Genomic DNA, 27,442 nt, shown 5'->3' on the forward strand with positions numbered 1-27,442 from the left:
AGCTTAATTAATAATTCTTAGCGTAATGGTCTTCTATATTCCGATGTATGGGAACTCTTAAATTTATGCGACTTTATTAGAGCCACAAAATTTTGATAATGGAAACCATGTTCAATGACTAAATCATTATCATCCTCACTTACGTGTTCACTAAACCAAAAACCAAAATCATGTACTAAGATATTTTATAGATTTTTTTCTGCTTCATTTATTCTTCTTTTCTGAAAGATGAAAGGTTGATGTTGTTTTAGGCATATGTTACTAAATGAAGGATGACTTCTATACCTTCTTCTTCTTCTTCTTTCTCTAGGATAACCCTTTTGGTTCTCATAAAAAAATTTAAAAAAAAACTAATTTAATTTTACTTTCTTAATCCAATTATTGAAGAATTTATTTACTGATTAATAAATAAAAAATAATGTTCAAAATTGGAACTTAAATCCAGAAAAGAAAAAAAAAATTGGTTGCCCATATAATTGTATGAGAGAAATGTCACCAGTAGAGATAAGTCAAAAAGAACAAAAAATTAGGTTGCCCATATAATTGTATGAGAGAAATGTCACCAGTAGAGATAAGTCATACGAACGTACCATGAGTTAGCAAGTCAATTACATCCTTATCCACTGAATAAATGTAAAAATAATGTAACATTAATATACTTGTATAAAGGAAACTCACCGCACCTCATTCACTGTTAAATATATATAAATAAAGTCATTCTACTGATTTCCATATCCATCATTTTGTTTTCTTTGTTTTTGTTTTCATTTTTGCTTTCCCCACCATCGGCCATGGCTGCTCTCTCAGAGTACTTCTCCCACCTCTACACCATGACCATAGTCTTTTTCACTCTCTTACTCCTTGAAGTTGTGATCCTTATCAGGTCCGTTACCGGCGGGGTTTGCGACTCTGAGAAGCGCCTGATCACAACCACACAGTACCTGAAATTCATTGAAGAAAAGAACCCGACGGTTCGTTACTCGAGTAGATCATCGTCGAGGCTGGAGTCAAATGAATGTGCGGTGTGTTTATCGGAGCTCGAAGAAGGTGAAGAAGTTAGGAAATTGAAATGTAAGCATACTTTCCACAAGGACTGCCTGGATAGGTGGCTTCAACAGTATTGGGCTACTTGCCCACTTTGCAGGACTAAAGTTTTGCCGGACGAGATCGTGGCTAACTACCACAGGCTGCAAAATCGGGTAGAGTATGATGGTAGTGATGAAGAGATGATTTTCTTGTTATCTGCCTTACATGGTAATAGTTTACACAGATTGTTCTGATTTTCATACCACTAGGATTGTTAAGTTCTTATTTAATTATTTGGGCTGACAGAAGCACGGATACTTGGTACAATATTATAAGTAGAAAGAATTTTATGTATAATTTTGCTCTGTTTTTCTTATGGGTAAATTTTGATGTAGATTTTAGTTGATTTTATGTATATATATCTATATTAGCAATGGCTTCAATTGCCTCTCTGTACTGTGTTTTCTGGGCTAATCTATGCGTCTGTGCACCCCAACTAGCACAATCCCTTGATTGGAAGATGTGCATAAATTTTTATACCGTGCGAAACTGTCATCCTTGTTTTCGGTATGAAAGTTGGAGTGTTTATTAGTTTTAACTCAACATGGATAATCAAGAGCCAGGAAACAAGCCCACTTCTCATACATCTTGGAACAGTAGATGATGATCTAATTTATGAATCAGCTTGACGGTAGCTAGCAATGCTTAAGTCACTGCCGAAGTAGGTAGGCTCGCCGAAAGCCTATAGATGCCTTCAACATCAATATCTACCAATTTCTAAAGAAGGTTATTGGTAGGTGAAGACAGTGTTGGTTCCTTTTTTTCACTCTTGCTGATTGAGGGACTGGAGCTTTTGATGCAGGATTTCTGACACTGACAAATAAACAGTGCTAAGTCATGGCCTAATTCAGAGTCATATTTTCCTTTCAAATCAGATATGCTGCCCCCACTTTCAAATCCATTTCCTCCGACTCAACAATGAAACAAACTACGGATTTACTGTTTTTACTGACCTGCATTTGGACTGGGTTTCTCCTAACTTGTTCAACCCCTGTGATTTTTTGGAAATCACAAGTTGAAAAAAGTAGAGGAGGGAGATGTTGCGTCTGTACTTCCTACCTAATTTTTGCAACCAGAAGCCTCGTCCTTCTGCTTCGCAGCTTAGGCATATTCTTCCTTAAGATTGTTGGTTGTGCAAACCTTTGTCTTTTCTTTCAAGCCCCTCAAAAAAAAAAAATTTAAACACAACGACAGGATACCTCATTGATCTAGGAGTATGAGATCATGGTCAGCGGTCCTTAATTAACATATTGTGCATCATGGATCCCCTTAATGAACAATATTTTGAACATCGTTAACCTGGCTTTTCTCTATATTTTAGCTGTTGAAGGTCAACTCCAGCGGCATATACCATATTCATTGATGTATGTTACATCTAGTTTTGGCTGGAGGGAAAAAGGAAGGAAGAAAAGGGTTGAAAGGAAAAGGGTGTTCCCTTTCATCTTTTCTCGCCTCCTTTTACAACAGGAAAATAGGAAGAGGTAGGGAAAGTAGGTAATTTTGTCCATTTTTATTCTCTCTAAATTCAATCCCTCTAAACCTAAAGTAGAAAAAAAAAAAAAGCTCATTCAATTAAAATTAATTATTTTATTTATAATTTTACCTTCCACCCCTTCCTTCCTTTTATTTTTTTTACCATATAAAGAAAGTAAAATAACTAATTCCCCTTTTTTACCTTTTGCTTTATTTTTCCTTTTAGACATGGTGTTACTTCAAATAGTATGGGTGGAGAAGATGGAACTTTGGACATACACCTCCACCTAGGAAGTGGGTAAATCCGATCATCAAATCAAAGGATTGTGCCCAAAATGTACTGGGAGTTGGTCACAGATATTGTTGCCTCCAGCTTTTAGGGTTTTATTATAATTATAATTATTATTAATCTGTGATTTTGTTGTCGCTCACATTAAATGCAGTAACTGTGGAATGATAGGTCATATCACTTGATCATCTCTGACACCTTTTCTTTGGAAAAGTGAAAGAGAATTTTATTAATCACAAGGAGAAATCCTTGGAAGGGTCAAAACCTGCCCAAAGTCAGGAATAGTTTACTCNATTGGTATGCCCCTAACATTGGATATGCTTGTTAAAATATTTGGTTGCATTGATAGTGCATTAAAGTATATATATATATATATATATATATATATATATATATATATATATATAAAAATATAATAAGGTAACTTCAACAAGTGTTTCTAAAACACTTAGTTAATACAATCCTTTGTTTATATTACAATTATTTTTTGTAATTTGATCCTTCCCGTCTTGTCTTTATATCTCTTGAAAATGGGAAATAATTTAGATAAATTTATTTACGTTTAAGTTCATAAAGTTTTTTCTTCAAAACGATCAAATAAAAATTAATTTTAAAAATCAAAATCGATAAATTGATAACATTGAATATGAAAATCAATAATATATAAAGCGTTACTTAAAAATATTTGTATCTAAATTTTGATTATCACATATTAAATGGTAAAAATTTTGTCATGATTTTTAATAAAATTATCTATATGAATAAAGTACCAAATTTATTTAATTCTTTTTCCAAATTTTATGGAATAAAACTTTTTAATTTATTGATTTATATTTTTAGTTTTAGATTTTATTTAATCATTTAAAAAATATCTCACAAATTTGACATAGAAAAGCTTAATTAAGTCTTATCTTAAATGAAAATGAAAGTAACACTCGAACAGTTAAGTCGTTGATCGGTGTATGATTTTTTATTTAACAAACAAAATTTAATTTTTTTTTTCTCTCAATTAAAAAAAAGTGAAAGTAGTGAAAGTAAAATTTACGAAGAGAAAGGTGCCTGGGCACAGTGAGAGGTTGAGCTTATTTAATGCAAAGGCTGAAAGGAGTGGTGGATGAAGAATCATTATATGAAGCCACATTATTTCATCAGGGAGATGCTTAATAATTGATGTCACATTAAATTTCAACATTGTTTGAGGCTTTTTATTGCAAAACATTAATTTCATTATTTTTTTTCTCTCTCTTTTATTTTATATACAATTACATTAAATACCCCCTTATCTTATTTCAACTTTCAAGAAATTATCTTTTATTTTATATATGTATAATTTGTCTAAAAATTTAAAACAAAAGAAATAATAAAATAAACATTGAAAAATGCTCTATACTCACTTTTATAAATGTAGATTGGACTAATCAGATTCTCAGTTACTAATCATGCATTACTTTTTAAAAACAGTAATTGTGCCTTTTTCAACTTTTTTGCCTAACTTTTGTATAGCAGCTAAGGCATAGCTGATGGAGTCTTACAAAACATAATCATTCTCTCTCCTAGGACAAGATGACATGACGAATCATTGTGATGAAAAAAAAAGAGGAAAGAAAGAAAGAAAAGTGTGAATGGTGGGTTAAAGGACTAACATAATGATCACATGCGTTAAGCATCATGATTCAATTGTCATAAATTTTATAGGTTTAAAAGTTGTACAAATTTTATCAAAGTTTTAAAATTTGATGGCATATTATTATCTGAGACGTATGCCGGTTTTGTAACATTTTCTTGTTTTATTCATTTCAGAAAAAAATAAATTTAATTTATTGAGTAAAAGCATATTATACAGTCACTTATCATTAAAACAAATATTTTAATATAATTTTAAAATATTTTAAAAGTAAGTTGATATATATATATATATATATACATATATATATATATACTTGCTATATGTCTATTTAATTGTAATAATTAAAAAAATCAATTTCAAATTAGTTAGTTATCATTTTTGATTTAGTATATATCTCAAGCATATAAACGTGCTTGTGAAATTTTAATGTAAATTCTATCGCTAATGTATGAAAAAATATTAATATTATAATATCGGAAGGGTATATTTTTTCCAGTAGAGAATTACATTATATTGTTATTACTAATTGTAAGAGGTAATTTATGAGCGGTTTCTATATACTATTTATAAACTAAACATGACAAATTAAAAAAAATTTATATATGGGTGAAAGAAATGTCAAACAAGAGTAAAGTTGCCTCTCTCACGTCAACACCATGAATCCATAAATTTCACAAATATGTCTTATTTAATAAACAATTCTAAGGGGGAGAAAGTATACGTTAGATAGGTTAACTTGGACATGCATATGCTCATATTTTCTTTTGAATTAATTATTTTATTTCTTAGAAAGAAAAATATAATATTGAAGTAATTAATTAACTATTCCATAGGAGACTGTTACGTCTCCAATTTGTAAGACAGCCCATGTGTAGCTCATTTAAGCGCATTGGTATTGCTATTGGGCTCTTATTCACTATTATCTCCGAAATTTATATACTTATCTATTTTTTGTACCTTTCTTAGATATATTAAAGGTTTTATCTATCTGTATTTGTATTTAAAGAATATAATGTAGGAATATTGGTAAAACTTTATATTATTTGACCATTATATTTTTAAATTATATATTTTAATTATTTTCAATTAATAACCCTTATCCAATTCATAAATAAAATTTTTAATTATACTTAGTAATTCTTATTTAAAAAACATTTTTCTTAATTTAGCTAGTTTGTTAAAACGGAGACATGTTTGTTGATTAAAAAGTTTCTAGTAATAATTTTTTTTTTATCTTTTTTGAACATAGAGTGGGCTTCGCCCAACAAGGAAGCTATTAAGTATATAGTCCAAGACATACGTAATACGTCTATCACGGGCACGAACAGTATCTTCCAAGGCAAATAAATGCTACTAAAATATCCTCTGACAGGTGTTTTTCTTTTTGTCCTCTTTTAGAACCAGCTTTGAGTGCTGTAAATGAAAGTGGTTGAATTAGGAACAAGTAACTTTCGAGCTTTTAAATGATATCTCCATATTCTTCACATCCTCCTCAGTTCTCCCAATCACGTCTAGCCATTTTGTCCTCTTGGGATGCTTTAAGCTTTAGTGGGGGCAACCGCCCAGAGAAAGAGAAAGGCAAGAACTGGAGTAAGAGTGTAAATGATTCAAGTACTGTCTTTGAAAATGAAACTTGTATGTTTAATTGGCTTCATTAAATATATCTAAACTGCCCATTAATTCGCATCATTTCATCTATGAACATTTGAATAGTAATTTGTTACAGATTTTGGTGTAGATAAGTCATGTAAAACATCCAGAGATATTGGGATCCCAGTTAGAAGCTAGGATCACATTTCATCATAAAAGCAGAAATTTTGCTTCTTAACAAAGATGAGAATTTACAAACGAAAATGACAAAGCGAAATGGGTATTTATCGACAACTCTTTGGGAGCAATGATTTTGGAAACTAAATCGGACAGAAAGAGGAGGAAAAAAATTTTCAAGCAGAGAAGGCTCCATTGAAAGCTGCAACAGCAATCTGGCTTTTTGGTTCTAAAGCCAACTTGACAACCTCGATTCTTCCCTCTCCAACTTTGCTCTTCATCCTCTGAGCCAAGACTGCCACACAAGAAACCAGGTCGATCTCCTGTTTTTCAGCCCCAACTTTACTTCTTGAATTCCTGACCCTCCTTTCATACTCCTCAGCAACGAGCATAGCAATATCTGCCATTTCCAACTCTCTGATCAAAACTCAAAAGTCCTGGAAAATAAAAAACAACAGTTAAAACCTGGATGAAACTATGGACAAAGACTTGCATCAGAGAAAATATATTTATAGGGACCTCGGAAGTGGGCAGTTTAACTGCAGGAATGGATAAGGCCGACAGGTGGTGGTTAGTTTCGGGGAATATTTTAATTTATTTTTAAAGTGGGAATCAAGGTTGCTTGGTTTGGTGGTTTTCGGACATGACTTGGTGGTTTTGTAGGTATTTAAATTCCTATGGACTTAGACAGTGTACAGGGAGATATTTTGATGATACTTCGAAGGGAAAAACAATAACCGGCCTGTTGAAAGTTGAAAGTTAAAACCTGAGAAACGTGAAAATGGGAGCCTCCCTCGGCCCTCAGGTTCATGCTCGGCCCTTTTTCAGGTGGTTGTTTTAGGCCTTCAGTTCCCTACCTATTGACTGACAGACAGGTGCAACGCATTTTTGACAATCCAGAAGCAAGCAGGCTCCTTTTACAGTGAACTACTATTTTACTACTAATTAGTTACTTTGCCCATTGTTTGTTCTCTGATAAAAGTATTCTGAGCTTGAATTCGGGTTAATATTCAACTAAATCAAAGCTTTTTAAATTATAATAAATATACATCAGCAATTATGTTCAAACTACTCAATAATAAAGCAAAACTGTTTTTTCTCAAGGTGTTCAGGCCTACTTATTATTGTCCCTAATTAATCATTTTCTTTATCCATTTTAACGTATAAAGATTGCGAAAATCACACTCCAAATTGAGTTTGGAGAAACTCCAACGTTCTAAAACGCTTAATCTTCACGTGAACTGTGAACTTTTTACCTTAGAAGCAAACTTAACAGTTAAAAAGCACCGAATTTTTACATGGATTTGATAGATACCATCATGCGGCGAAAAGGGTACGTTCTGCCATGTACATTTCTTTATGAACAATTAAAGTGAGAAATTCCTTGCTCAAAATTGAAGAAAAGTGATTATCCTTGGACAATTAGATTAATTTAACCGACAGTAAAACTTTAGTAGCACCTTGTACAGGGCTGAAGAGAACTCTGCTTTCAGGAGCAAAAAAGGGGAGGCAATTCCGTTAATTAAAGAAGCAGTAGTTTTTCCGAGTAATCCTTTGGGCAGAACAAAACAACCGAGCAAAACCGCTAAATTTTTGTCGGCGGCTGCCCCACCAACACTTCCAAAGGGCAATTTCGCAAATGGGGTGACGTGTCATGAACCCGTCAAGGCGTGCAGCCTAAATTCGGTGAAATGTTGGACACGTGTCTCTTGTTTATTGGGTGGTGACAATTAAAAACAAGGTTGTCACTGCAGTAGTGTTATCTTTGGTGGGGAAATTGTCGACGAAAGTTCCAGTAACCTTCCCCGTCGAGTTTAGATACTTAAACAAATCTTGGTTTATTGATTTTTAATCCAAATTAGTAGGAAAGAAATACTACTTTTTTAATCCAATATTATAAAGGGCATTAAGTTGGTTTATTGTTCATTTTCACCCACATAATATATGACATATATACGAGTTAATATGACATAAATTAATTTGATTTATACATAAGATCTTCAAAGCTTATTACGATCAAATCTTTTATTTTATTTTTTAAATAATGTTATCAAAATGAATCTTATTCTAAGTCTTTTTTAAAAAATTTATTTTTAAAAGAAGAGGTAAGATTCAATAAGCAAATCCAAATATACAATTAGCAAATAAAAATTAAAAAAAGAAAAATAAGATAAGAAAGTGTGAGAGGGATTTTGTTTAGGTGGACGGAGGATCCTGTTGTTCTAGAGCTGGATGAAACAAGTCAACAAAGAAATTTTGCGAGGAAGAGATATACACATCAATCCGCGTTCCCCAGTAATCAAGATTTTGAACCTAATTCAGTGGACCAAACCCAAGATTAAAACTAAATCCTAGACAATAAGACCGTGAACCTAACAATTCATGAAAACATGGCTAGGAATAAACTGCATTATAAGGAAGCACGTCGTTGTTCTTTGGGTTCGTTATTTTGTCTTGAAATGGATTGTTTGCGTGTTCCCACATGGCAACCACGTGGTTTGCTCACCCTCGTCAGTTTTTAGGACGAAGCCTAGTCCCCCACCCCATCTCCTTCCTTTCAGCAGTTAGGCCACATGCCGTGGGATTCACCTGGACATTTCGCATTATGGGTTGTTTTCATGGAATCCCAAATAACTATAGCAAAATCCTGCTACATGTACTACTCCACAGAAACTGTTCTATATCCATAACCATCTGCAATCAGTGAGCTCACTGGAAAGGCTGTCTAACTAAACCCTTCGAAATCCAATAACACTTGAATAACCAGGAATTCATACCTGATGCATCCATAGCCTTAAGTTATCCCAACTCGAATTCAATTCCCTCTCAGAGTACAAGCACCAAATTTCAACCAAACCTAAACAATCCAATTCATCCAATCCATGTTTATCATGTATAGCACATACAATTTGCAGTGTAACAAGGTTTTATGCAGAATATAACATGTTAAGTAGATATAAGGTCATCGCAAGGATGGCACAGTGAAACCATAGGACATGTAGCAACAAAATGGAAAGAGAGAGAAGGTATATCAGCAAACATATAAATCACCATATTCAGGTTTGGTAATACATTAACAAATGAGTACATATTACAGAGAAGGGATCACCAACACCCATTTAATGTGAATGAAATAGGTTACATAAGGAACCACTCTCAGGATCTCTACGAGGTTACTAATATTTGGCAGGAAACCATTAGCATGGGATGTCTTTGAAATATGTGTTGTCAGTTATTACTTATCTTACCATGTTCCAAGTTTCCTCACGGAAGTGAAACTAATGGCAACCATTACAGGAATGTGAAAACAAAAAAAATTTTAAGAATTCACATACTTCTAACTGAATGATATCGACAACCTTTATAAATTTTCTTGCTTGATAACTGCATAAAACTCTCTGTTGGAGTAAGTGGCTTCATAAGCCTGTGGTGAAGACTGACCTACCAAAATAGGGAGCCAGTCCATCTTTACAGTATGTTGTTTTTGTCAATGACAAAATATAATTCTAAACTCACAGAAGGCCAAGCGTTTTCAGCTGCTGGATATGCTCAGGTGGAAGAGGAGGAGGAGACCAGTCAGATCCAGTCATTTCACCATCAACATCCTCAACAACATATTCCTAATAGAGTACACATAAAACAAAATTATGTTAAACTGTACAGCAATTTAGGGGAAAAAAAAAGGAACAAAAAAAATAGCCACATTTTTAAAGAAACAAAGAGTGATGCGGCGTATTCAAATTATATTTTGGGAGATCATTTTTAAAATTTTAGAGATGAAACAATTAAAAGGATGAGAATCAAATGGATTTCCCTCAGAATCTCCTTCATCTAAGATTTGGAAAATGAACAGTAAATAAGCAACCAGCGTCAATTGACATACTTCACGTTAACACGGAAACAAGTTAAATGTGGAAAGAGAACCTAAAGTGTATGAGTATTGTTGCCAGGTGCAGTGAAATGTAACATATCTTCTTTTTAACACATTTAACATACTTATTTTTAAACAAAATTTTCTGACAAGCCCACAATAGGACCTTGAATGAAGCTTTTTGCCTATCCCATCATAGAAGCCGTTAACTCAATAGAACGTTTAACCATAAAACAAAAGGGAACAAATTGAAAATATTCAGTCCTTTTCACTTTTCAGTTCAAGTCTTCCATAGAAGCGGGTTTATTCATCTACAAACTAGGACCTAGATATTAACTCCCTCAAAAAGTTCAGTTGGAACTAATTGGTTTAATGCCCCAAAGAATTGTCCTTATGATACAGCAGTACATGAACAAAAGCTGAAGACAAGTCAGAGCAACTCACCTTTGTCAGCATTCTTTTTGCGAGTATGTGATAGTGCCGCTGCCAAATCCTTTGTCCAACCATTGTAGCCACCAAAACACTGTAAAATATACCAATCACAGTAAATAGTCCCAGCACAATCAAAGCCATTATGAACAATAATGGCAGCCCTGCTTCACCAGCACCTCCTAGGCAACCACATTCAGTAGCAGCACTAGCACAGCTTTCAAAGCATGTCGTACAGTCAGTCCACATACAAAGAGTGCCAGGTAAATGGCAGTCTGCACACATCCTGCAAGATTTAGAAAATAAAGAAATTAATAATATGATCAGTGAACCCTAATAATCACACAACAAATTAATTAGTAAATGATAAATATAAGTACTTCATCCACATCAGTAGCACCACTTCAATAGCTTATATATCATATAAATAAGGAGCAAAAGCAACCTGCTCTTAAATAAATCAGATCCCCGTACCCGTCAATACATTCAGACTGTTTAAAGTTATATTCCATATCCCCAGTAACCCAGTTCAATGTCAGGAGAGATAACAATGGTAACCCCATAACACAAGGATAACAATGAGAGGAGCACAGGGAAGGGAAGGAGGAAGAGAAGTGGGAGGGTTTAGAACTAGGTAAATCAATACAATGAGTAAAAACAAAGGCAATATGCTTTTCAAACTTTAAGTGCAATACAGGAGAGACTCTTCTGAACTATGCAGACGACACATAATAGATAAATAACAAGCCACACATAACAAATAAATAAATAAAAAGCCTAAAAGGAAACAGGAAAGCAAACAGTGATGAGTATCAAAAGGAGAAGGAAAAGGGTAAGCACAAATGCATCAGAAGATACAGCAATAATTACATGACAAAACATCCAAAGACATCATCAGTTAGAGGCATCTTTTATGCTCCAACGAAGAACATGTACACAGCAGCATAATAAACCTTAAGAAGAAGTAATAAAAAAAAAAAAGCCTGGTCAGGTGATTTGAGCAAATTTAGAGGATGTTAAAATAACACCTGGGAAGAGGTTAAAGTGGAGTTTGTTTTGTGTTAGAAAACAACTATTAGCTAACTTAGAAAGGATCGCTAATCTTCCTCTTTTTGCTGAATCAATAAACAAATAAATGACACATGACAAATCTGCAAAGAGAAAAGGGGGGATTAAAAAAGATCATTTGATGTCTCCAAATATATAAAAATTGACAGTTTGAGCATACATTTCCTTTGAAATCAAAGGAAGCCTACCAGTATATCTATGCAATGAGTAAGTGAATTGCATATTGCACAGTAATGGATGATTGATTAAAGAGATGGAACATAGTATAACACATGCAAAATATTTTAAACACTATGATGATTATGAAGAATTTGGTGCAAACTGCCACTTGCTTTTCACATATTTGTGCATGTGTAGAGTGCAAATTTCCGCACAAGCATATATATCAATCATGAGATAAACATGAAAGGTGCTCCACTATATAAATCATGAGACATGAAATCCAACAGAGAAGGGGTAGGGTGGAAGAGAAAGAGAAGATGAGGTAGATGATAAATCACAGAAGTTGACCTGTTAAAGTAAAGTAAGTGATAATTCATTCTCCTTTAGCATATCAATACATAATTAACAAAGTTTTAGCAAAGTATTGATGAATACTAATATATCAAACTGAAAGTATAATTCACCAACTTCCATCAGAGATTGCAAGAATACAGTAGTCATACCCTGGCTGACAGCAACAGAGACATAATTCTCGACAAGGCTGAGCCAAATCATTGCGGACTCTTCGATCATAACATGTAATAAAGCACCCTGATAGCCCCAGCAAAGCAAAAAATAGTAATGCTCCTGTATTCAACAATCATTTTGTTAATTATCAGCAACAGAGACAGCACCCAATCTGGGATAATGTCATATTCACACAAGTAAAAAATTATTAAAGGATCAAAGCGAGCTAATTGCAAATTTTCTTCAAATATTGTAGTCAATTTACCGAGCAGTGTTTGCCAAATTTCAAAGAAAGAAATCCACAGCAAGTTTTGGATGACTAGATGTCATGTAAAAGACTACAAAAACGACAAGCAATCCCTAAATTTTGTTCGCATTGGTACTTTAACCAACTTGGAGCAGAAAATGAAATCATCACTCAAATTTTAGTGAATAGAGCTTGACACCAAAAAAATTGACGATACCTTGCAAAACTTAAGGTCATAAACAATATTTTTAGTCTTCTACATATATGCAATTACTATTGCATCACTAAAGACCAAACTAATGCCTTTTCCACCCCTCTGAGCTCAATCTCAAAAGTTCATTTTTTTTGGGTTACTAGAATTGTATTTATCCAAGAAGCAGGGGAAAACCTGTTATTAAAACAACATAAAAATAAGAAAAAAGAAACGTTAGTGGCTACCCCTTACAACAATGTTCCAATTATTACATTAAAACCTGGTCATTGGGGGAGTCAGCAATCTAATAACACCACTTAAATGAATCTTTACATAAAAAATAATAAAATGCAGAATATTATCAGAGCCAAACTTCTTCAAGTTTCAAGCCCTCCAGATATGATACAAGTATACTGACCAGGCCACTCTCAATAAGATAGCAGCTAAAGGCTTGCCTTTAAAGTGAGCAAGAATTCACTAAAAACTCTTCTTGTCAACAACCAATCCCAAAAGTTACTTCATAAACTTCCTATATTTTTGTTTCACTTCCTCTGCAGCAAACTCAAAAATTTATTCAGCATTATGCATCATGACGGGACTTCATTTTTTAGCATTGCATTCTACAAATGCTTCAACATAGGCCAGAGTAAATAGTTTTAGATTGCATTTTCAGGATAGAAATTAATTTATAACTATCACGAGTACAATTTGATTCCCCAATTTAAATTTAAAAAGAAAAAAAAAGTACAAATCAATAAATTTACTGCTGAGCTAACAAAAGAAGTAATCTTCTTTACTTTCAAATAAACCGCTTTTCAGGAAATATGGTATGCTTTAGCTCACAATCGAGGATTCAGCACTAACTATTATCCATCTAACAACATAAGACAATCCTTACATGCAAACCTCCTATGTAAAGGCAAGTAATTACTTCCAATATTACCTTTACACATTACAAACCATATAAGTTTTTTCTCAAACTAACGGAATTTGGTACTTAAATTCAATAGAAATCCATCCCAATGTTTGCCAAGGGAAGCAGCACTGTCCCATAAGAAAGTTTGTGAAATATTACACAAATTGCTTTGCTGTGCTACATTATTAACAATTCTTTTAGAAGATATATTAAAACAATCCATTTCCTCCTATATATATCAATCATTGACTCAAAACATGAACTGAAACCACTATGATTTACAAGGAAACTAAAACAAACTGTATCATTTGTAACACACATAATCATGATATCACTTCAGGTTCTGGAGATTTTACCACATATATAGTAGAAACTTAGCTCACTATCAAAACCCCATGCAAGGCGGAGCCATGACTGCTGGTAACTGTCAATTAAATGGACCAAATATGCCAGTGAAGCAATGACCTGAGCATGGAAAACAAAAGAACCAGGCATTATACCTAAGAAACATATTTTCAATTGCTGAAGTAAGCTAACAATCAAATACCGATTACATACTAGTTGAACAGCCAGAAATATGGACAAAATGTCTCTGGTCACAAAAAATCGGAATTTCAGGGTTCGCCATTTCCTATCAGCAGCAACATGAACTCTCAAATGATAAGGAGCTTTACAGGTTGTGCAATGAGCAAATGCAAACCCTTCCTGCAAAGGAAAAAGAAATGACATTATGAGATATGGTAGCTAGGAAGTTGGAGAATAGTGCAAAGCACATGAAAAACACACACACATATAGAGATAACAAGCTAGCACCAATTCCCAATTCCCTCCTTTTGACTGGTTATCATTAAATGCGTGTGTTCTGTGTGTAGACAGATACATGCGCGCATAACCAGCTAAAACCAACTTTGTCCTGTTGACTGGTCGTATTTTGAGGTAGGTATTCTTCAAATACATAAGCAACATAGGTCAATGAATAAATTAGCAAAGAAAGAATTAATTTCATATCAACGGTTGTCTTGTTGCATGTTTTTGTAAGTCTCCTACTACTGTTCAAACCATATATTTATCTTTCTATATTTCTACTTTTTCTCTGATCTTGGCCAAGGTAGATCCAAGGATATCAGTTTTGGAGTGAAGTAATATTCAACTATTAAGGCCATTTTGACAGTTACCAATTTTTTTATATAATCTAATATAGCTACATTTCTTGAAATTCTATTACAATTTAGCAAATCATACTTGACTTAGGATGATCATTCAGTGTTTGGATTTTGGAGTTATATGCTGATGTTCAGGCAGTTGAAGGTTTACCGCACCAAGTTCACCAAATTTCTGTTAGGAATACTTTCCAATCTAGGACAGCATAGGAAGCTATCACGGCAACAACTACGATCACAGTAGAGGGGAAAAACTGAAACTATTTATTCATATACGCTCATTAGTTTAAAACTAAAAATCAAATTGAATTTAAGCATTGGGAGGTAAATCAGCATACATGGTATTGAACCATTGATAGGAAAACCTTTACAAAGAATAGACAAACACTTATAGCGTGCGTGCCTTTGCCTTTGATCAAGACCTACTGACTACGCTGGGGGTGTGGGGGGATGAAGCTGATATCTAATACTGTTAGATAAAACTGGATTTTCACCCAAATTTAGAATTTCTCAAACAAATGACTAATGTAGCTTATATAAATCTCCTTGACGTTGTATATTTGTCCAATTTTTACTTTGTTAGTAGTCAGAGGCAGAATAAAGAAATAGAATCAAAATTATGATAACTAGTTAGATATTTGAATGATGTCTGAAAACGAACACTTGAATGATGCAATTTAGCAAAGCAATAAAATAACAGCTACATAAACATCCCTAAGCTCGACTAGAAAACCATAGTACAAGTAAAGTATAATGCACTCGAATTACTCAGTCCCAAAATGAAGAAAATGGCTATTAATATCAATACCTTTACAGCTCGCCAATGATCTAAACATTCGCGGTGTACATATTTGGATGTTCCTTTGCACTTGCAAGGAGCAATAAAATCTCTACCTGAGGAAAACCATTGCACATTGAACTATTAGCACAAGTTCCGTGAAATCACACTTTGGCGGTAAAAATTAAGTTTTTTCCCCTGATCTATTTAACATTATTGTGTAAGACTTTCTTCGTCCACAACATCTTTTTAAAATATATATACTGGAATGTAAACAAAAGAAATTGCAAAAGCTTCACAGTGCAATTTTACTACTTTCCTCTCTAAATTCAGTTAATAATCCAATCAGTTCGGTAGCCCTAGACTGATGCACGTAACTGAATTTTTAATATAATTTATTAGATTGACCGGAAGTTTTTCTAGGGAAAGGTGTTGAAAAAAGCAAAATGAGCATAATTCGAAGCAAAATCGTAAAAACAAATAAAAAAAGAAAATAAAAATTTGATGAAATGAGGGCTTAAAAGTTGAATATACCGTCGGTTTCGAGGCAAATTCGACACTGAATTTGATCGGCAGGACCCGCCTCGAGGTCGATCTCGCTGGGCTCGGTAATCGGTGGGGGAGCCATGAGAGGCAATTCTTCCGATTCATTGCTCATTGTTGATTAACAGAGAAACGAAAAAACAGAGTCGTTTTTGAAAATTGTAATAATATGAAATTGAAACTTAAAAACTAGAAATTTACAGACAAAAAGAGAAATCTCGTTGTTTTCCTCTGTTTCTTAAAGCTGCTGCTACTGTTTCAGAGAGAGGAATTTTAACGTCGCTGATTTTCTTTTTGCATTTTTATTTTTATTTTACAATATGGAATCCTTTTCCTTGTCTTTTTCTTTTTTCTCTTTTTGTAATTTGGGAGGAAATATAAAAACAGAAAGAAGGGCATTTTGGGTTTCCCAAAATAACCATCGATTTGTCTGCTTTGACTAACATGTCCCCGGCTTTTTCTCTGCTTACGTTACCCATTAACTGGGCCAAACACTCGCAGTTTTTCCACTCACTCTTGCACGTGTGGCGGTTTTTCTTTTTTCTTTTTTTTTCTTTTTTATCCCTTTATATTAGAGTATATATTAACTAACTTTGATCTCGTACTTCAGAATTTATGAATCTTTAATATAAATAATTAATAATTTAAAATTGTAATATAAAAAATACTTTAACATAATAAAACTACTATTCAACTTTTAATATGGAAAATAAATTATTATAGTTATTATTCAATCTTAATATGTATTTTAAAGTTATGTCAATTCTATTACAAATTTATTGAGTTGGAAAGCATGTTAAACTATTTAAAAACATAAATTACTATTATTTCAAAAAAATAAAGTCTTGTAATATTTTATATTTTAAGTGAATAAATATTATTTCAGCAAAATGATAAAAAACACTAATTTTTTTGGTAATGTGTTTGAAACAATTGTATGAAACAAAGAGAATGATTAAATGTACATTTAAATAACAGTATTAATGCATGTGTTAATATAAACGTATAAATTAAACCATACACATATATATGATCGAAAAGTATATATTATTTTATAACAAAATTGTAAACTATATTATATGATATAGTTTAACTTTCTTAATTTTGAAAAATTTAGTCTTCTCTTTTCTTTATTATTATTATTATTATTTTAATCTGATAACTTGTAGAATTTAGGCATTTTCAAATATAGATTTGGTATTTTATTTGAATTTGGTAAGTTTGTAAATTTAAGTATTATTCCATACGTTATGAAGGTAGGCTGTCCGAGTCAACTTTTCTTCTTCGTCAACTTTATACCTTCTTTATATAATATTATTGTATTTTTTTATTTCGTTTTTAAATTTATTAAGTTGTAGATAATCGTAATGCAAACAACCCCATTACTCGTGCTAAGCCATGCCGTGTTCCGTGTCGCTGTATAGCCTTCACTTTTCCGCCGGCTCTACTGCGTCAAATCAGCGGCTACACCTCAAAAAAAAAAAAATAATGCAAACAGTTTTAAAGATAAATAAGGAAATAATTAATGGGAAAACATTGGAAATATTATTGCCAATTTTATATTGGGAAAACATTTTTTATTTTTATTTAAATAAACGTTGACCCAAAGCAAATGAATAATGGTTAGATACCCCTTTGGAAATGCTTGCAGCAGTGAGAAAGATGTCATCCCACTAAAAGATTAACATGGAATATTAATGGTTTCTAGAAAAAACTATGTGAGTGTGCGTTGATTAACATAAAAGTACTTTATAATGTTATAATAAAAATAATATTACAGTATTTGATATATAAATAAAATAATAATTAAAATATAAAAAAAATTAACATTACAATATTTACCTTACAAGTATTTTACTGAAAATGTGATATTAATTTTTTAAATTATCATTATTTATTAAAATATAAGTTTAATATACTTATATTTTTTATTGTTAATTTTTATATAATACTATCTTTTAAATATATTTTAATGTCATATATTTTATTTTTATTTTATTATAATATTATATATTATATTTTTATTTTTAATATAATTTTTTATATTATATATTTTGTTTTAATTTTTTTACCGATATTATATAAATTTTAATTTTTTATATTTTATTTTATTTTAATATCTAATTCTTATATTATATTTTAGATTTTAAATTATTTTATTTTAATTATAATATTATAAAAATATTTTTAATAAAATAATAAAATTGGATAGTAAAAATATTTTTAAAAACATTACAAAGTGCAATGTAATGTGATTGTATTGGTTTTGGATTGTAATCACATTATATTTATTGGTTGTAATGTGATTGCATTACAATCTTACATTGTAGTGATTTATTATAAAACAAACAATACAATGTAATTTAATTAGACATATTATAGAGAATGTGCTTTCACTTTCTTCATACCAAATAATACTAAAAAGCTATCATGTTAAAGCAATTGTCAATTTTTTTAATACTCTTATTGCCAATTAACAATATTATTGCCAATTTTTAGAAAAATTATGTCATCAGAAAAATAAAAATTCTACCTTGCCTATTCATGGGAAAGATTGATCATTAATAAATTCCCTTTTTATAATTTTTTGGTAATATGAAGAAAAACCAAAAATTTAATAAAAATGAAGGTTTTTATTGGATAAGGCAAGGAGAAAATAGCAAAATAACATAAAAGAGAATGAAAATTAGAAATCAAAAGTTACAAAAATATAAAAATTTGTGTCAAATAAAATTATTCAACATGATCAACGAGTTACATGAAAACACACACACATACATATATATATATATTATAAAATCACATATGATAATGGGTCATGATATATAACAAAAAATTTACATTCAATGTTTGAATCTACTTTTATCTTTTCTAAAAAAAAAAATTATAGTACTTAGCAAATAATTAAAAAATATATTTGATATAAATTATATTTATTTCTAAACAATTAAAAATACACTTAAATCTTTTATATTTAATTAACGAATCTCTTCCTCTATACTTTTCCAAACCCAAGGCAGTTAAAAGAATAGACAAGGATCCAACAAATCCTTCCCAATAAATGCACTCACCTTATTTGCTCGTGCCCTTTTAAGAAGGGTCCTGAATTCTCTTTATTGGAAAAAACAATTGATACTTTCGTTTCAATACCCAACCCTTTTCAGTAATTTCATTTTTTCACATAACTGGAAAGTGTTGGAGGAACCAACTACGCCACCTGGACATCGGGGACAATTTTTTTCCAATAAACTTATATAAGTAATTTGAGGACTTATTTGAAAGGACAGGTTTTTATGTGGCTGCGTCTGTAATTTTGCCACCCAGAAAATACTCACCTTTTTATAACTGAACGACACAGTTGGCTTCTTCCGTTCAGCCTCCCATCTTTCCTTCGATTCCTCTTCTCAGACGATGGTGAAAATCCAGAAACCCAAAAAACAAAAACTCAGCAATAAAAAAATTAAAAAAACCATCAAAAAAAAAAAAAACAAACCCGACAATTCCGAAAAACCAACAGTCCCCGAATCTGAACCCGGATCCTCCGACTCCGACTTGGAAACGGAAACCCTTTCCGAGCTCTTGGAACACTACACCAGAGACCAGCTCATCAATCTCATCTCCGCGGTCGCACTCGAAAACTCCTCGTTCCTCTCTTTTGTCCGCCGCTACGCCGGTAGCGACGCCGCTAATCGAAAACTTTTCGTCCATAACCTTGCGTGGGAGACCACACGTGAGTCCCTTGCGTCGGCCTTCGAACCGTTCGGTGAGATCGAGGATTGCAACGTCATCGTCGATAAAGCCACCGGCAAATGCAAAGGTTACGGGTTCGTTCTCTTCAAGGAACGAAAATCGGCTTCCAAGGCGTTGAAAGAGCCGAAAAAGAAAATCAATTACCGAATAACGTCATGCCAGTTGGCATCCGTGGGCCCCATCTCGGCTGCAAAGGATTCAGACCAGACCCACCATAAAAACGCGGCCGATGTGAAGAACAAAAACGTGGCGGAGCCAGCTGTACTTTTTCCGCCACACCCGCAGCAGCAGCAGCAGCCGCAGGCGTTGGTGGCGACGCAGAATTTCCCATTGTTGGGCCATAGTAATCCAATTTATGGGAGCTTATTAGGGAGCCAAATTAGTCCGGTGACGCCGCTGGGGGCTACGAGCAAGATGGCGGTTACCGCTGTGCCGTCGGCGGTGACGAGCCACGTGGGTGTGGTGGGAGGAGCGTTTGGGAGGGAAAATTCGTCATTGCTAGGTCAGTACGGGGCAGGTCAAGGGCTACAATATTTATATCCAAATACGCAAATTGAGCAGCAGCCAGGGGCAAGGAGAGGTCAGGCCAAAACTACGACCGGGGCTTTTTCTGGGTATCCCTCATACATTTGGTATGGTTTTAATTTGTTGTCCATTCTGAATTTTAGCTTATATGTTTGTTCAAACTTTATACTAGGTAGTTTTATTACATATGTTGATCGGAGTATATATTATTTGTTTAAATTGGATATTTTTAACTTTGAGTTATTGAATTTTGGTCTAATTGTTGATTCAAATTAGTTTTTTTTTGGCAATTTATGTTAGATATTTGGAGCTTTAAGATGGATTTAACATAGTAGATATTGAGGGTCAATCCACAGTTTACTTCACTGTTTGTTGCATTAGTTTATAATTATGTGTGGCTAATAAGTTAATTTAATTTAATAAGTAATGATAACGATAATCTCCTATGTTACATGGACTAGAGATCAATTGTCAAATACTTGTATGGTATGTAACTGACATGGGTATGCCATGTTTTTGGCAATTTTTTAGATTGATTTGGAGGATCTAAGTGCTATACCCTAGTAAATTTAATGTGTCACAGAAGTGTTGCACAAGGGTATGTTAGAGGTAGGGTAAACTGACATGTCCACATAACATACAGATAATCACCAACACCATCCTCCTTTTTGTTGAGCCTGCACATGTCTTAACATATTATCTTTTTTTTTTTTTAGTTTAATTTGCTCATTATGTCTCATCCTTTCTATCTGCCCAGCACTTCTTCCTTTTTCTTGTAAAATTTGTTTTTGGTACTCACATTTTTGCTCTTCACGCTCTGACAAACTTCTCATCTCATTCCATCAACCTGTTCCACTGACTCTGTAATGTCTTGGTGTTTGTTTTCATAAACAATTTAGACCCAATTCACTTTCTTTGTACGTGGGCTTTTCCCTGCATTGCCACTACTGGTAATTTAGCTTACAATTTCTTTACATACAAGGTTCTTCTTAGAAGTTTCGTAAAATCATTTTCCTGGGCTAGTCTGTTTAACAGTTGTTTCCCTAATCATACCATTTTTACTTTAAGGTGTTTCTCTTTTGTTTCACTTTGTTTGAGGCTTTGGCACATTGTGCAATTAGAAGCCTTGCTTGCATTAAATGGCTGTCTGTAACCTTCATTCAGGGTTACTTATGGAATGGTCAATCATCCAGTTATGCTATTTTTGGATCTAAGTGTTCTTTTTCTTTCCCTTTGAATAATCTTAGTGTTTTATTTCTTAATTTTGGTTGCGAAATTTATCCATCAGTTTTTCTGGCATCTGCTATGTCAAATTTTATATTTTGAAGCTTTAGTTTGTTTAAAAGTTTTAGTTTGAAGAAAATGCTTTTGCCAGAGAAGCATTTTATACTTTATGTTGTTTTATTGCCATTACATCACTTGGACTCCATATTTGCAGATGATTTGCAGCTGAGTTTCAAGATGTTCATGCACTTTTGGGAAATGTTTCATGGTCATTTGCTATGGAAAAATTTGAAGTTTGACAATGTTTCTTATGGTTTAGATTTTCAAACTTTGCTGAGCTCAAATAGAACTTGGTGGACCAGGACCATTGCTCTTCTTATCTTCTTCTTCTTTGTTTTTTTTTCAACTTCTTCTTCTTCTTTATTTCTCTCTTAAACATCCAAGTTTGTAAACAATGGCAACTCTCAGATTTCCTTTGTTAAATTTTAATTTCTTCATTCTCTGGCATTACAGCTTTCTCTTTCATTTTGGAATTTCCTCTTATTACATCAAGGTTTTTTTCTCCCATCATTTACTATCTAGAGATCTGGGGTAGTAAGCTGATGAATGTGATTAGTTTATTTACTTTGGATTATGACCTTCCATACTTATGGTTCAAATGATCACATTTTGAATACACATGCAGACATGCCTTCTCAATAGTTACTAATCTGCTTATAGAAAAGATCTCCTTGTGTCTAATTAAAATATTTAAAGGATTTATTTTATTCTAATTAGGTATGCTTATATAGCTTTTTATCAGTTTTCTTTCCCACATTTATGAATGAGTCATTGTTAAATTATGATAGTACTCTATAAACATTGCAGAACCCAATAATTAATCATGAAAAAATCACTTTCAAGTTTCAAGAAAGCCCCAAGCCCTTTTTTTTTTGTTTTATGTTGATTGGATTTAAGTTACTATTTGTAGTTTACTACTAAAAAATACTATATAAACATTGCGAACCCAATATTTAAGTATTAAAAAATCACTTTCAAGTTTCAAGAAAGCCCCAAGGCCTTTTTTTTTGGGTTATTTTATGTTGATTGGATTTAATTTTTTTGTTTGTGTTATTTTATGTTGATTGGATTTAAGTTACTAATTGTAGTTTACCACTCAAAATATGCCTGTATTTATGTGGTTTCCCATTTTGATCCCGTTTTCATGGAATAATGTTTCTTTTATGCTTTCCTTACCAAGTCAGCCTGGTCACAATACCAAACAAATTTCAATGGTCTGAATTTCTTACCCGTCCCTCCTCCTCTCTCTCTCTCTCTCTCCCTTTTTTGGGTGATCAAACCAAACTCTTGTGTTTGTGTGTTATTAATTTCATTTTACCTTTTTCTTTTGTGGGAGGGGAATTGGAGAGTTGAGGTTAATGAGAAGAATTTATGAAATAGATGAATAAAGAATAATCAGTGTTTACCTTGAAAATATGTCAGCAACATTCTAGAAATTTCCTTCCCCTTTGAAAAATGTTTATTTTTTTAGGTGTAGTAAAGAAGGGATATGAAGGGTTCCTAACTAAGAATTGATGCAATTGGAGATTAGTAAACCTGTTTATGGGCTGGGCTATTCATCAGGCTTAGACTTTTAAGGCTTAGTTCAGGCCTTCCTGTGAACATATTAAATATATTAATATTAATATAACTTTATAAAAACAATATATGTAACTTAAATGGGTGGGTCTGGGTTTAGGATTTTAAGGTGTTAACCGAGTCCGGTCCAGCCCATAGCTCTATAGATTGATCAACATCTTTGGCTTATTTTTCTCACAGAATAACATAAATTCTGTGAACCGTCCAAAATGATTCTAGTGGACTTGAATTAATCCCAGGATGAAGTTAGAACCAGCTTTATAACTTATAATTTTAGGGGCGTCATTTTTAATTATACAACTTGTCTAAATCTGCTTCTACATAATAAAGCATAGTGCTATTAGAGACCAATCAAGGGAATTTAGTTTGGCAGTTTATCCAGATAGATTTATGACCATTCTTGCACAATCCTTAGCAATTTCTGTTCCCTGTTCAGTAGAGCCATTAAGTTTCTGTATTTTCTACAGAAATTTTGGATGCTTTTAGATGCTGAAGTTGTGATCCTAGGACTAAAGAGATGATGTGCTCTTCCTTATAATGTAATAGAATGTTCTCTTCCTGGCATGACTATGCTAGCTGAACTTATCTGAGGATAATTTTATTCAAATAGTTACAACCTGTGCCTGCACCTGCTTAACAGCTTAAGCCTTCATTTTGAGAAATGTCAACCTGGGTGCTTGAGGCGTAAGGACATAGGCTATCTGTGTGGCTTACCAGAGATTCAATTAATGCCACATTTCATTATTTTGACCAAAATATAAACAAGTAATGATATTCTGAAAGTATGCTAGCAAAACTATCATATCCATTGACTTTATGAGAAGTAGCGGAATCATACATTTTCTCAATTCAATCTTTCCCGCTGCTCAAACAGTTCTAAGTTACTCTAATTGTGCAAAGAAAATGAAATGATTATGCGTGAAAACATTATCCTAAATGGCCTCCTCGGTGGCTAAATAAGATCATAATGTTAGAGGAACCAGTTACATAAAAAGGGTATTTAGGGGAGGCTCCACTAATCTCTTAGTTTACTTCTTCCTCTTCTTTGGAGGCTGGAGGGCTTCCTCATCTTCATCGTCCTCATCCTCATCTTCGTTTTCTACTCCGTCAACATCTTCCTCGTCCTCTTCTCCGCCATCCTCTTCCTCATCCTCATCCTCATCATCATCATCTTCATCATCGTCATCCTCATCCTCTGGGTCTTCACCATCCTCTTCATCATCTTCTTCTTCTCCATTCTGTTCTGCTCCACCTCCTGGTCCCTTCTTTGGGTTATTCTTGTTGCTGTTAGGATTGTTGCCGTAGTCCCCACCTTCTTCAGAGGACAGCTCCTCTTCACCATCTCCAAAGCCACCATCCCCATCATCATCATCTTCCCTGTCATCTTCATTGCCATCTTCCCCATCAGCATCCTCTGGCTTAGGCTGGTTTCGTGCGTGGTCTCCCTTGACTCTAGGTTTATTAGTCAGCAGCAACCCAAAGGAGTTCTGAAATCAATGTCAAGGGGATACATTCAGTGTACAGGTCAAGCAGAAACCACATAAGCAATAACACTGAAGCTTTGTGAAGCAACAAAATAAAAAGCTATGTAAGATGACAATACAGATTGCCAAGGCTCTTGGCTACAAGATAATCATCACTTGCAGATTTACTGGTTGTGCAATTATCAAAACTGATACTGCATAATCAACAAGCAAAAACCTGTGCTTTGATTTTTCATTCTCCTTTTGGTAAGTATCTTTCTTTATTATTTACTGCCAGGTATCAGACTCTGCTTCCTTTACAGGCTAGGAAAAACAACTAATCAAAGAAGCTTCATGAGTATAGGATTCTATTTTTATCCTATGTACAACCGAATCAAAGATGCTTCACAAAAACTTAACTGTTGTACTTTGAAAGCGTATATTATCTTTGAGCAATATGGAAAGAAAAGTAAGAGCATCAATCCTTGTAAGCATCTTGGAACAGAGATTATAAAACCCTTTTTACGCAAAAGTGAGGGGCAGCAACAATGGGAATAATTTTTTTTTCTTGTTTCCTGTTGCTTAGAAGCAAATGTCATGACACCCCAACTTTAGGAAATATGCTTTCTTCCTACGGGGCAAGAAGAATTGGACTCCTCCATTTTTGTCCCTTTGGAACCCAAGTCATACCCAATAGTCTCACAGTGTAAAAGAATAAAATCTCCAGAGAACTTGGCTGTCTGTGTTATATACCCTGATCCTGTAAGAAATGTTTACTTCAAACCAAAATATCGTCATCTAGTCTAGTATGATTACTAAATCATTCCAACAAAATAAAGACAAATTCATAATTTCTGTTACAGACCGGCTGTGACGTGTCGTCCAATGATTTGTCAAGGATATTATCCAAGGAATATTCGATTCCCTAACAAGAAGTTTGACTTTCTGTGTTTAAACCAAGACAAGACAAAAAGATTTTATATAAATAACTATATTCCACGTGCGACAAGTCGGAAACTCAAATCTCAAACTAGCCCCAAACAGCCACAGTTAATGCTTTTCTTTTCTCTGCTCCCCATCGCGTACGTTAGCAAAATAATCAATCAAAAAGACACCAATAGGAGAACGGCGCATGTTAGTCACCCCAACTACCCCAGAGAAAATCTATTAGGGATCCTAGCTCGCAAAAAAAAAAAAAAAAATCAACAACGGCGCATCTTAGCAGGAATCAAATGCAAAACAAAAACGAAAATGCAAATTGTTCATTGGTGAAATCAATCCTCTAACAAAGAAAAGCGAAAAACAATGGAAACTAAGCAAAACGAAAAAAGAAAAAAGGAGAGAGAAAGAAACAGGCGAGCTGCCCACTGGCAAAAACACCTTACCATAAGAACGCCCTACAACGGCGCATTTTAGCACTCATCTGAAGCCAAACCGAGAAAACCGCAGCAAAAAATAGCAAGCAATATTAAAGAAAAAGATAAACTTTAAACAAAAACAAAAATACGAAGAGCAAAACACGCGAGCAACCAATGAAAAGGCGCAAAAAAGAGGGTTTTACGGCGCAAGATAGCATGTAAGGCAGAAACCATAAAAAGACAAAATGGAAAAGTACTAAAAAAAGGGAAACAAAGTTTATTAGTATTTGTGTTACCAGCGCCAAAAGGTGGGTTTTCACCAGAGCCGACAAGAACATCGTAGCTAGAGTTTCACCGGCGCATGTTAGCGCGGCGAAACTAACCGTAACTGCCATTGAACCGTGGTCAGCCTCCATTTTCACGGCCAGCGATAATTCTTAAAAAATATATTAAAAAAAACCTGCACAGAAAATATGCCGTACCGTTAGATCTGTACTGAAGCTGTGTCAGCCGTTGGATCTGTCACTTTGTTTGTATAGAGTACAGTACGGAACATAGCTTATCAAAAAACGAAAGAAAAACATAAAATTTTAAAAATTATGAAAATAAAGAAGTTGTTACGTTAGTAGTGCAAAGAGTTGAAAACAACGAGGAAATAGCGGGAATCATACTAAAAAGAAAATAGAATTTTTTTGAAAAGAAGGACAGTTATTTTTAGAAGAAAAAGACAATAAACCACTCTCAGTTACGAGCAAAACTCGCCGGTCGAAGTGGTTTTTTGGTAAAAAGAAGGTTTTTTTTATGGCAAAATCAGTATGACTGAAAATAATTAAAGTTAAAAAGAATCGGAAACGTTACGAAATGAGGAATTTGAAGAGAAAATAAGGGAATTAGGAGTAGGGGGAAAGTGAAGGAAGGAAACGTACCGGGAAACGGAGATCAGAGGGAAGAGAGAGTAGATCTGAGGATTTGAAGGGCTAAAAGCAAAGGAAACGAGCAAAATGAGAGGCGTTCATTGTGGACCGTCCGATCGTGATCAAGGAAACCTGAGAGGGAGAAAAGATAAAGAGAGAATAATCACGCAGAAGCAAGAAGAGAGAGAGAGAGAGACTACTGGGGAGAGACTGCCCGTAATTTTTCCCAGTCAGGCATCGGGCAGGGCGGGCAGCGTCCGCATCATGTAAAAAGATCGAGGGTTCGGGGCTGCCCGGGACTGCAAGTAAGGACAAGTGTTTTGGGTTTCATAGTTATTTATTAAGGCAAAATACTGTTTAATTAATTTAAATCTGTTTTTAGCTCTTTCTTTCTTTTTTTTTCTCTTTTTGCCTTGTTAATATTTAATTAATAAAAAAATTGGACTTTATCGTT

General features: G+C 33.6%; 4 protein-coding genes and 1 long non-coding RNA gene across 5 annotated transcripts; 2 read left to right on the forward strand and 3 right to left on the reverse strand.

Moving 5' to 3' along the window:
• Positions 687–1,545, forward strand: LOC18611643 (E3 ubiquitin-protein ligase RHA2B). The gene has a single exon (XM_007048005.2). It carries the CDS (start codon positions 792–794, stop codon positions 1,278–1,280), a length of 489 nt encoding a protein of 162 aa, XP_007048067.1. The 5' UTR covers positions 687–791; the 3' UTR covers positions 1,281–1,545.
• Positions 6,141–7,136, reverse strand: LOC18611644. Its single transcript, XR_001926396.1, has 2 exons — positions 6,762–7,136; positions 6,141–6,679 (listed from the first exon to the last, which is right to left on the reverse strand). It is a non-coding gene; the product is annotated as an uncharacterized LOC18611644 (long non-coding RNA).
• LOC18611645 lies at positions 9,272–16,446 on the reverse strand. The gene is made up of 7 exons (XM_007048007.2): positions 16,108–16,446; positions 15,604–15,689; positions 14,194–14,340; positions 13,992–14,100; positions 12,276–12,399; positions 10,558–10,828; positions 9,272–9,862 (listed from the first exon to the last, which is right to left on the reverse strand). Exons 1-7 carry the CDS (start codon positions 16,229–16,231, stop codon positions 9,755–9,757), a joined length of 969 nt encoding a protein of 322 aa, XP_007048069.1. The 5' UTR covers positions 16,232–16,446; the 3' UTR covers positions 9,272–9,754.
• Positions 19,407–22,125, forward strand: LOC18611646 (UBP1-associated proteins 1A). The gene is made up of 2 exons (XM_007048008.2): positions 19,407–20,498; positions 21,830–22,125. Coding segments are annotated over exons 1-2 (972 nt in total). The 5' UTR covers positions 19,407–19,527; the 3' UTR covers positions 21,831–22,125.
• On the reverse strand, positions 24,037–27,253 carry LOC18611647 (retrotransposon-like protein 1). The gene is made up of 3 exons (XM_018114187.1): positions 26,999–27,253; positions 26,371–26,533; positions 24,037–24,740 (listed from the first exon to the last, which is right to left on the reverse strand). Exons 2-3 carry the CDS (start codon positions 26,488–26,490, stop codon positions 24,282–24,284), a joined length of 579 nt encoding a protein of 192 aa, XP_017969676.1. The 5' UTR covers positions 26,491–26,533; positions 26,999–27,253; the 3' UTR covers positions 24,037–24,281.

Source organism: Theobroma cacao, chromosome 1 (genome assembly GCF_000208745.1).
Source record: "Theobroma cacao cultivar B97-61/B2 chromosome 1, Criollo_cocoa_genome_V2, whole genome shotgun sequence".
Taxonomy (NCBI): Eukaryota; Viridiplantae; Streptophyta; class Magnoliopsida; order Malvales; family Malvaceae; genus Theobroma; species Theobroma cacao.

Coding starts and splice junctions, on each gene's coding strand:
- LOC18611643 (XM_007048005.2), top strand. CDS start 792: ATGGCTGCTCTCTCAGAGTACTTCTCCCACCTCTACACCATGACCATA.
- LOC18611645 (XM_007048007.2), bottom strand. CDS start 16,231: ATGAGCAATGAATCGGAAGAATTGCCTCTCATGGCTCCCCCACCGATT. Junction 14,341..15,603: donor ATCATTGGCGAGCTGTAAAG/GTATTGATATTA, acceptor TTTCCTTTGCAG/GAAGGGTTTGCATTTGCTCA. Junction 9,863..10,557: donor CAAAAAGAATGCTGACAAAG/GTGAGTTGCTCT, acceptor GTACTCTATTAG/GAATATGTTGTTGAGGATGT.
- LOC18611646 (XM_007048008.2), top strand. CDS start 19,528: ATGGTGAAAATCCAGAAACCCAAAAAACAAAAACTCAGCAATAAAAAA.
- LOC18611647 (XM_018114187.1), bottom strand. CDS start 26,490: ATGGAGGCTGACCACGGTTCAATGGCAGTTACGGTTAGTTTCGCCGCG. Junction 24,741..26,370: donor AAACCCACCTTTTGGCGCTG/GTAACACAAATA, acceptor CATTGATTTCAG/AACTCCTTTGGGTTGCTGCT.